The following is an 11288-nucleotide window of genomic DNA, read 5'->3' as shown; positions in this document are numbered from 1 at the left end:
GACGCATGTATATGTCGCTCTTCTATTCGATTCAGATGTGTTTAAGAATATCAAAACCCACATACAGCATATTTAAAAAATATTTGCATTTAATTGTGTATGTATTTATATTGATAGACATTCTATCATAAAAATACAAATTTCATATATGAAAGTAACATGAATTTATTTGTATGTATAAATTAGTTTTCTTACATTACAAAAATACGAGCTAAATGTAATGTAAATGTATAACCTTTATATGTTAAGCTGTCTAAAGTAATTTTGCATACTTATCTTAACTATAGTTAAACATGTCTATAGTTTAACCTGATGTGTACTTGAGGGAAACTGCCTTAACGCCTCAACCAATGTCAGTATCATTCATACAAATGAAGTGTGGCGTAAATCTCCAAAATCTGATTGGGATCATTGGATTTTGTGGTTAAATTGTGTTTTGTTTTCTCAGTAGACCTAAGGTGCAAAAGCAGGCCAAGGTTCTTGTATGATACTGCATATTAAGTTACTTTATTGTAGCTACTAAAATCGGAAATCCAATCTGAATGCAAAAGGATTGAGTCATACTTGTGTAACTTCTAGTTTCTCGAGGGCTTCCTTGAAGCTCAGTGGAACTTCATAAAAACGATATCCTGAAACATAAGCGAACCTGCGTGCGGAATGTTAACCGTAACAGGAAATTCCGAGATTCGGTATTTACTTAGTTTGTGTGCTAGTGAACTTTAGGAATGAAAACTGTGGAAATGGGCCAAAGAGCCTTCCAGAATGGACTCCCAACGTTTATTCCACGTGCTTCAATATTTATTCCTTTTCTAATGTTTTTTTCTGTGAATGCTTGATGGAACTAATCACCAGTGTACGAAAAACGTCTTCAACCCTGGCGAATGTCTTGACACTTTCCTTACTCACGCAGGGGGATCTTGGGAATAGGGGCTGCATGTCAAGTGAGACGATCCAGGTGTGCCAATAATGCTCTATTGTGTTTTACCAGAGCAAGGTGAGTATGTTAAATGCGACACACATGTACATGTTGAAGGTCTGGATGGGGTCATTAGCGTGACGCTGGTAACAAGATCCTCTGTGTGTGCTCACTTGGTTGATTGGATTCGAGGGGACCCTTTCACAGACTTGAGCGTATTGACAGCTGGCTGGGAAAAGTTGGCCCACTCCTGCGGCGAGAATTGCTCGGAACGGGTATTGATTTAAATCAGCGTGTTGACTAATCGTATCTCGATCTGCTCGTGAAGAGCTCCAGACGTGAGTGACCCGAGCTGGATTTTGTGTATTTAATCAGCTGGGCCTGGGCCGGGAAACAAGGGTTCTCCACCGAGTAATGCTGCCCTGGGGATGTTGCGGTGGACTGACGGACACTCTTCTGCACTCCACCAGGACCGTCAGTAGAGGTATGCAGCGAAATGTAAGCCAGATGGCCACTTTCCATTATGTTGTCACACAAATGTGGTTTTCCATTAGCCATTGGGATTCTCATTTTTCAGTCTTTGTTTTGTTGGTGCATAGGTGATTCGGAGGAACTGACATGTGATGTTATTGCCTCCCAATGCAGGGATTTGCCTGGATCTTGCTGGTTTTTCCCAAGTTGGCGCAAATGATAATAAACCTTAAGTCCTGACTGTGTGCTCCATGGGAAGTATCATTATGAAAAGAATTGGACACGTTGGGAAAGTCACAGTATGCAGGAAGTATTCCCGTGCAAGTCCAGCAGGTGGCAAACTCTTCCCATGACAGTCCCAAGCTTTCCAAAGAAAAACACATGAACATTTTGGTGACTGTGAAGGATTTGATTTGTTTTGACTGAAGAAGCTACATGCATGGGCCAATAGATCCTGGGTGATATTACAAATTTCCAAATTATGTCCTGTCATAACCTCGAACTGTTCATTAATTAAATAAAACTTTTTTTTTTTTATTTCATCAGGTGCTGCTATAACAGTTAGTCCCATAACAGGAAGAACATAATTTGGTATCTCTGATTAGTGGGTAAACTGACACTCATTTTGAAGAGAATTCAGGGCTTTTTCCGTCTAAGATAATTTATGGATTGTATTTTAAAGCGGCATGAGGAATACCCTCAAGACAATAGCAATATCATAGAACTCTTCTAAGAACGTAAAAGAGTCCTGATTTTATCTTTCCGCATGAAATCTGAGGAGCCCTCTGGCTGGAAGCCAGACAATTAACATAATCCTAAATGCATCACTGGTGTCATTATCAGCTTCTCATGTAGGTTAAAACCATTTCCTAGGTGAATAGTGTCAAGTCTCTGGCATCTCATGGGATGTAACTTTTGCAGCGGACACATGAGGTTCATCGGAGGATTAGGGAATTGTTGTAAGTTGAAACGACACGTATTTGCCTGGCTGATTTATCAACTATACAGCAACTCCTAAAAGTGATCTGAGACCAACCTGAAAGTGATATGAAAATGTTTTTCTTACTTCACAAAGTAAGCCATCCATTGAGACAGTTTTAGTTCCTCATTTTCTCAAAATAGACCATGTGGTGAATACCTTTCAAACAAGTGAACGGTGTAATATTTCCATACCACTGCACAGGGCCCAGAAAAACAAGAGAAAGGTATAAGCGTATTATCATACAATACCAAGAAGAGCTTTGTTTTCCGGACTGCTTTCACACCATAAGACGCATTATTGGATGGGACTGCTGCTTGTTGACCTGAATACTCCAACTACATGCCCCTTGTTAGGAGATGGATGTGTAAAACCTTACAAGTGTCTTGTGTTTTTAATAGTTTCATGCAAAACTAACATTTGGTGCCAAGTAGTCTTGAGCTCGGCGTGTCTGTTTATCTACTTGACTTTACAGCGCCTGTAAAGTTTGAATTCTCACCCCAACTGTAAAAAGAAATTCAAAGGAGAACCTTCACCCCTTTAGATATCCCACATCTTCCGTTGTTTTTCCAAAGCCACTTTCTTACTGTGGTGTAGCCCTCTGCCCAGACATAGCTATATTCAGTCTCAACAATTATGTAAATGTAATGTTTGTATTTATAGGTCTAGCCACAGCTCTCTGGCATGGCAATATTGCAGCTGGGAAAGATTGCAATCTCCCTCTAGGCCCATAACATCTACCCTTGGGCGATACCACTGAGATCTTGTCTGAAGGGTCGACTGGCATGGTGATATAGTGAACAAAGCGACAAACACATTGTTTATATCTCAATTTAAGTTTAATATGTACATTAGGTACAATATTTACAGTGTATAAATTATGTACATAAAATGTTTGGTCCAGAACAACTCACATAGCCCTTATCATGTCATCCGAACATGGGACAGTCTGCAATTCACGTTAACAGCATACAAATTGTACGAATACGTTAGAAAAAAAGAAACAAAACAAAACCATAAGACCCTGATTTTTAAAATGTTTATGTCGATAAATGCACAAATTACTTCAAACATTCAGTTAACACCCTTTTGTTAACTTTTAAGGCAGTTTTGAAAGAGAAAAACATTGTCTTATAAAGCTTATTTAGTTTCTTGAAACAATAGCATACATTGTTTTAAAAAATGCCAAGAGTATTTATGGCAGTCGTGAGATGTATACATGTATTAAAAGGCACTGTCGTGATGTCCATAGCACATCATGTTAACTCAAAACACATTTTACTGTCTGATTCCAGTTCCGTCTTGAGGTTTAGGTCCAGCCTAGCAGGAGTTGAACTTTTTGGCATTTGTAAAGCTCTTTTGGGAAAATAGACTTTGTTTCTTTAAAAAAAAAATCTGTTAAAAGATGAAGTGTAGAACCAGCTACAATGCAAAAGTCAAGTCAGTTCATGTTTCCTCTTTATCGTGTTGACTGTCCTACTTTAAATAGGGGGTACAGACAAAATGCTTGCTTTGAACATCTGAGATGCTCATTGTTCAGTGCGTTTAGTCCAAATATGCAGAGTCCTTTCCTACATGTGGCGTTTCATGTGGAGGGCGAGATGGTCGGACCGGGAGAAGGCGCGCTCGCACAGGTGGCACTGGAAGGGTCGGTGTCCGGTGTGCTTGCGGAAGTGACGGGTCAGTTCATCAGAACGGGCGAACTTCCATCCGCAACCTTCCCAACTGCAATGGTAAGGCTTCTCGCCTAAACAAAGACAAGAAAAAACAAAGCACGTTAATGCCATCTGTTACAATGTCGACGTATTTAAATTTAAACAAAGCAGATGTGGCTGGAGATGTTTATTTACCTGTATGCGTTCTGTGGTGCGCCTTCAAGTGAGAACTTTTGGTGTAGGTTTTGCCGCATCCAGAAAAAGTGCAAGTGTGAGTCGCTGTCCGTTTCCTCGGCCAGGTGCGTCGTCCCCTCTTTGGTTTGGCGTCCATCTCCAGAGGAGATGAGGGCGGTGTCAGAAGTACTCTTTGGCTGGCGCCGGGCATCCCGAGTCCTTCCTCGCACATGTTGAAGTGATGCGCATTTGCGTATGGCAGCTGCATCTGTGGAGGTGCAGCATGGGGAAACCCCGTGTTGCCTTGGTAACTTTGCGTGAAAGTCATGGCATGGCACATCTGTGACTGACAGTCTGTGTTGATGAGCTCCGCGGGGCTCTGCGGGGGAGTCATGCTGCCTGCTCCCTGCGGCGAGTTGGCCAGCCTCGGCTGCTCGTATGACCTCATGCATGCACCGTTGCCCTCCTGTTTGACTTTGGGAACCAGTCCTCTTAAAGGTCCATAACTGTCCATGCAGGGCTCCACTTTGATACACTCCGAAATGTCCTGACTGGGGAAGGCAGACCTGACTAGAAACCTTCCCTGGATGCTGTTGGGCAGAGACGGTTGGCAGTAGGTGTCTACATCAGACTGCAGAAGCTCTGCCATGAGGCTGGTGGTGTACGGCGGAGGTGACGGGTTGATGTCGGGCACTGGGTATGTGGTGGCTGTCACCGTCGGATTGTACATGTTTCTGGATTCTTGCATTCTGTAGTCGCCGCCCATTCCGAGCCCGAGATGATCAGAGCCTGCGGTGTTGGCCAGAATAAACTCCAGATCCAGATATTTATCGAGATCTTCATCATCTGTTGCTCTGCTGAGGTTGTCCATGTTTGATATGTCAGCTGCGCAGCTGAGATGCATGGACCTGTCCAGTTCGTCCTTCCACCTCTGCAATGAAACAGATTGATTAATGTTACTTTCACCGTTTCATACATTTTTAAAGTTCACCAAAACCCCAGCATTTTAGTGCCCCTAGTAAAACCGTTAACTAATCTCAAAGTCGCTTTTAACTAACGTTTTTAATCACCAACACGGGTGTAAGTTTAACATTAAAATATTTATATTTTTAAGATGCACTGCTGCCAGCGATAAAGCGAATACTGCTATGGTTACAACTCGATTTATTTACATTTAGCGCACTGACGAAACAAAAAAAGGTCGCTTAAAAGTTTAAAAACGCACAATTATAATAAAACAAAAACGAAATACTCACGTTTTCCCAGCATTTTTCCTTCTGTGCCGAAAATGTGGAAATAGACGGTAAAATGGTTCCACTTAAAGCCATTTCCAGTTGTCCTAGTAAAATAAAAACGCTTTCGAGATCGGGGACCGGTTGCAATCCCTCCAAGAAACTTGTTGTAGTGCACTACAACTCGGTTTCTGCCTTCACGCTCTGTGTTTCACACTCATGCAGCAAGTATGAGTGGTGGAAGACCTTAAGATCTTATAAATATCACGGCAGTAGAAGCTGGACCAATTGTACGAAGCGGAGGAAATACGCACTATCCGTCCCTAATTTTAGCCCCGGTATATAGCTGCTGCTCTCCGGCGTGTGCGCCTTTCGTCTTGGATGGCGAGAGCGCACGGGCTCTTCTTTAAATCACCGGAGTCACTCCACGCCCCCTCGGTAAAACGAGTTAAACGAGTACAACATGATGCGAGAGAAAGATCCCTCCTCTCCCTCTACAGCCTTTGAGGAGAAAAAAGAGCAGAATGGGAGAAAAATACACATCATTAACACGTTGTTTAAAGACGAAAAACGTCGATACCAATCGCGCGTGTCACTAGGAGCCCGCGAGACGCGTATAACAAAGGGGACTGTTGCATGTGGGATGATTGCGTTTTAATAATGTAAAATGTGCTGGAATGTAAACATAGTTTGGTTTTGGTAGATTGCGGTTTTAAATTAACCAACTGAATAGAATTTTCCTAAATAATCGATCATTTACAGCAAGCCTTTTGTTTTCCGGCTGCTTACAAATGTCTGGCGTGTTTACGTGCGGTATTGATTTATATAAAAAGAAAGAGTATTAATAATAGAACGTTTAAAGATTATACATTGCGCACATTGTTTATGGAGATTGCACACGAACATCTTTCAGAGGGGCAAAGTAGTATTAAAGGGCTTTAAACACTTTTTTAAAGTTTAAAACACAAACTTTTTGTTCAACATTTTGTTCACAAATGTAAGTTTTAAAAGCAATTATATTACACTGTACTCTGAAGTTGTGACGTAAGCATGCAAGATGTTATGTTGCACCTGCAGCCAAAGCCACAACTTTTATCAGATTTGCATGTCATTAGACCGAAACGTTAACAATAACACAACTCTTGCTGCTGTTTAACAACCTCGCAGGCTCCAAATGTATCTGTAGTATCAAGCATCTAACAAAACACATGCCATTAAGCTCTTAAAACCCCTTTCATTTGCAAATAGAGCTGAGGCTGCTGGGATTGACCCCCCCTTCCAATAGCAGGTATCAGGGCAATTACTGTACTAGTCTATGAATAGCTATTCTAGCTTGCAGCAAATTGCAAGGTCCAGTCGCCCGCAATGCAGCGCAAACGAAAACATAAAATGGCAGTTTGTGCGAATATTACATCACTTTGCTATTTTCGAACGTCAAAAATCACACGCCGATAGCGAGAACGTGCTGCACGAGTTCAAACGAGGTGTCAGTCAGGTACGGCATGAACCGTTCAAACCAGAAATGAATGCCTTGAACGTACCAACGTGCGTCGCGACTGTTTACTCTTTCATCCATTCCTTCGCACATTTCAAGGAACTAAATAACATGATTCAGTACCTCATTTTTGAAGTACAGTGTGTTATTTGGGTGCAGAGAATGTTGACGAGGCCTAAGAATGTCAAAAAAGGGTGTAGGTTTATTGTACTGTACAACTAGTTCTCCCCTAAGGGCTCCATGGATCATACATTAATACGTCGGTTTCTAATTGTGCTCTGATCATGCTTTTAGGAGGTTTTCCGACACACCCTCACATTCCACCTTTACAGGTATACAAGCCTATATTCTGTGCTGTTCCGCTGATTAAATACACTCTTAAAAATAAAAACAATGGCTTCAAAAGTTGGCGGTTTTCGCAGCAACGCTATAGAGAAGCCGTTTTGGATTTTACCAAGAACCGTGAACGGTGAAGACTTCTTAAAGTAACCATTTATTCTAAGTGTGAAGAACATTCTTATGATCTCAAGAACCTTTGTATACGCTAAATAACCTTTTGTGCTTTTGAAAGGTTCTATAGATGTTGAATGTTCTTCATGGAAGCATTGATGCCAAAAAAGAACCTTTATTTTTATAAACTTTCTTCTGTTCGGATGAAAAAATGTATGAATAAGGGGGGTTCACAGCCACACCATAAAGAACCAATTTAGTTTCTACAAAGAATATTTCAGACAACACTTGCATAAATTAACATGTTCTTCACACAAAAGTGGTTCTTTTCGGAACTTCTCACTGACTGGCTTCATGAAGAACCTTTAAAATCCATAGAAAGTTTAAATTCAAGAGGTTCTTTAAATGATTAAAATCTAAGTTTTGTGCAACGGAAAAGTTCTATAGACGGTTAAGGTCTGTTATGAGAACATCAGTGTGAAGAACTATCTATAAAAGTCTATAGATGCTTAATTACTGTTCTTTGACCATTCAGAACCCCCAGAAATTTGGACACATAGCTCTTAATTTCTGCTTCTAATGTGTGTTACGTGTTGTATTCAACTTATATGTTTTGGTATCTTTGTTGTTGCGGTTGCCAGTGGATAATGAAAGCTGTGCCCTGGAGTTTCTTCATAGTACAACAAGTTCTTGGCCTTTTTTAAGAGTTGAACAAGTCCATTCAGAGTGCAGACCTTTTGTCGTTTTGGAAAAGATATTATGCTTTGCGTGTGAACTGAGCTCAAGCAACCCGCTCGGCATCGAGCATTTATTTGGAAAAACGTTTTTTTTTTTCTTGCTTTGGTTGTCCACCGTAATGCATATTTTGCTGCTTGAGTCAAACCCTGGGAAACACCTGCTCTTTCTTCACAGCAGGACGGTGTTGCGGCTGCCCTGGGCCCTGCTTTCGAGAGAGAAGGAAACCGAGAGTCCTGCCAGAAAGTACGCGAGTGAGAGTTTGAGACGGAATGGGATTCTGAGCAGGCCTTTATATACGCGACTATTTTTAACCCCACTCCCTCTCGCCTATCACAGGGCTTCCTCTCTCGGACGCTCAGGAAGCAAGCCTGGCTCGGCTCCCTGCCTGCACGCCGGGCCGTTCAGAGCCAATCAAGGAAGGATAGCGCTGTGATGACCAGGCACTGACTCAAAAGGAAAAAGAGTTAAAATCATGGCACATATTTGCGTGATTAGATGTCAGCGGAGCAAGTGATTGTCTGAAACGGAGTTTGACGTGCAGTTTGTGTTTTCTGAGCCTTAGATTAATAATGAACTTAAACTGAAAACATTTGTGTTCAATACTGCTTCTATTACACTTCTATTACACTTCCCAACAGTGTTTATTTCTCTTTAAACAGTGTTTCCCAATATGTTTGTCTCATGTGCTGCCATAAGTTTATCAAGTAACCCTACTATACTGTAATCTTATACTATAATATAAGTTTTATATATAGATCCCCATTATATTACATATATATTTATATACAAGTCACCATGAATCTGAATTGACTCCATTTATATACTTTTTTGTTGTAGAATACATTCTTATGGCATAGACATGAATGCTCTTTATATATAAATAATATAATGTAATACAATTTCTTTACATAATATGCGAGTATAATGTATATATTTAAAGACATATATTTAAAATATAAGCATCATTTTTTTAAAAATATATACATGCATGTACATGTATTTATATATACATAATATACACAAGAAACACACGCAATTAATCGCTGCCCAGCATTACTGTTTTTTTACATTTCTAAATCTGTAAATATGTTTTAGATGCTTTTTATACATCTCTATTGTGTGTTTCAGTAACCACGTTTATCATAATGGTTTTATACCAATATTTATGCATTGCATGAGAAAGTGTAGAGCAGTAACCAAATAGCTACATCCAATCTGACTATGTTCTAAAGCATAACTCTCTTATGGTTAAAGTCAAGTCTTGTTTTTTCGTTTGGAAATGCATAACACTATGGAAATATAACGGGTTGCAATTAAATTCACGTCGTCTTTAAGTACCACCCCGATGTGCATCACAGTTAAAACACTGTCAAAACTGCTTCAGAAATGCATGTCTGTATATTCTCTGGTCAACATCGCCAAGGAGTTTCATAAACATCTCGCTGTAGCCCCCATCTCCACAAAGATGAAGGAGGAGTTGACAGCATAAGATAGATCGTATTCTTTGGGGGAGTTTTTCCAATTCTGCTTTTTTCCGTCAGTTCATGTGGATTTAATTGGTTTGGTAATTCTCCTGGGAGGCGGCCAATTTATAGCCTGTTAACACTTGACATCATGCAGGTCGTGCGTTATGAGCACAGTTTGCGACGTTGGCTGTGAAATATGTTTTCTGTAAGGATATTTACAGCAATTAATCAAGAAAGCCTCTTTTTTTCTTTCTTATAATGTCCAGACGGTGTCCTAAACGGTCCTTTTTGGTAAAAACTTATCAGTGGCTTCCGGGTAGCTCTTTCCTAATTTTTGTTATTCTGCAGCCTCGAAATGTTTACAGGGTTTGATATGGTGTTGATTCTGCGGCCCTTGGAGATACTTTAGACCGGTCACAGCTGTAGCTTGACCAAAACAAAAAATTGAAGTCATGTGTAATTTCAATCAATCTCAAAACGACTTTTCTTTTCGCCCTGGCCGAAGTGATAGCATGAGAACATTACAGAATTGTGTTGTGAGTGATGAATCCAGAGACAGTGGATTGGGAAATTATAAGCTTGGGCTGAAATGTTTTGCAGTTGAACCTGGCAGCCTTCGTGTAGTTTCAACATCTCCCTGTTTCACTGTTATAAGTCTTAAAGCCACAGGAATTGCCATGGTGGGCTGCCAAAATCCAGTTCCTTTTTATGCAGGAGTAGGAATTATGGACAAAGAAGAGCAAGGGAGTTACAATGGAGAGTTGAGTCTCTAAAACCAGGCAGGTTTTTATACGCCAGCCTGACCGCAAACGTGTCCGCGTTTCCTTAAATCTTGCCAGCTGCGTAAATACACCAGCCTGCCTTTACACACAGGTCCCTTTCTATTCCGGCTTTGAACTCCTTTCGTCTACGTCGCGCCTGTAATGTCATGTATACACCTAAAATGGACGAACCAAACCACAAATTCGCCAGACATTCCTGAACTGCATGACCTTCAAGGTTTCTAGCACTTCAAATCGCCAACGTTTTCGGTGCATTGCGATGCGAATCGAATCCGTGTACCCAAACACCAGGCTGTTTTTGTTCCGTTGCCACCTTGCGAACCGTTTATTAAGTTCAATTAAGGTGTTGCGTACAGTGTGTGCCACCACGCTTGTTTGTTGTCTTGCCTTGTTTCTGTGTACTGTACTCTACGAAGGCACATTATTATTGAGGAATGCAGTGTGGTATGTTTTTCCCTCCTGTCAGAATGTAGTGACACACATTCGCTTCACGTGAATTATAGCTCTCAGGCAACATAAACTCTTCGTGCACGATTGTGCGCTTGGGAACAGCGAGTTCTGCGGTTTTTCTCCCAGGCCATTCCTGATGTGTTTCCAGGATTATTGTTGAGGCATGCTGTGTTTGAAAGACGACATGCCAGGCTTGTGTTTTTAAATATTTTCTCCATTGACCGACTTTTTTGGACTGATTCAATGCTTAATGGGCATGCACTAATGTGCATCCCCAATATGTAAAAAAATATATGGTTCAAACACTCAAATGTCTCGTAAATATTCAAGTTTTCCAACATTAGAGTCTGATGTCATTTCAGGACCTTCTATAGCTCCTTGCTTCTTTAAAACCACTACCCGAGGCCTATCTGAAGAACCTATAATGTAACACCAAGAATGTTTTCGCTCTCCAAAGAACTGTTGCCAACTCAAGACACC

General features: G+C 40.8%; 1 protein-coding gene across 1 annotated transcript; it reads right to left on the bottom strand.

Moving 5' to 3' along the window:
* Positions 1 to 3186: 3186 nt before the first annotated feature.
* On the bottom strand, positions 3187 to 5818 carry klf2a (Kruppel-like factor 2a). Its single transcript, XM_043223416.1, has 3 exons — positions 5452 to 5818; positions 4217 to 5126; positions 3187 to 4113 (listed from the first exon to the last, which is right to left on the bottom strand). Exons 1-3 carry the CDS (start codon positions 5521 to 5523, stop codon positions 3938 to 3940), a joined length of 1158 nt encoding a protein of 385 aa, XP_043079351.1. The 5' UTR covers positions 5524 to 5818; the 3' UTR covers positions 3187 to 3937.
* Positions 5819 to 11288: the final 5470 nt, after the last annotated feature.

Source organism: Puntigrus tetrazona, chromosome 22, assembly GCF_018831695.1.
Source record: "Puntigrus tetrazona isolate hp1 chromosome 22, ASM1883169v1, whole genome shotgun sequence".
Classification (NCBI taxonomy): domain Eukaryota; kingdom Metazoa; phylum Chordata; class Actinopteri; order Cypriniformes; family Cyprinidae; genus Puntigrus; species Puntigrus tetrazona.
This window is presented reverse-complemented; position numbering and strand designations above follow the sequence as displayed.

Coding starts and splice junctions, on each gene's coding strand:
- klf2a (XM_043223416.1), bottom strand. CDS start 5,523: ATGGCTTTAAGTGGAACCATTTTACCGTCTATTTCCACATTTTCGGCA. Junction 5,127..5,451: donor AGGAAAAATGCTGGGAAAAC/GTGAGTATTTCG, acceptor GTTTCATTGCAG/AGGTGGAAGGACGAACTGGA. Junction 4,114..4,216: donor GCACCACAGAACGCATACAG/GTAAATAAACAT, acceptor GTCTTTGTTTAG/GCGAGAAGCCTTACCATTGC.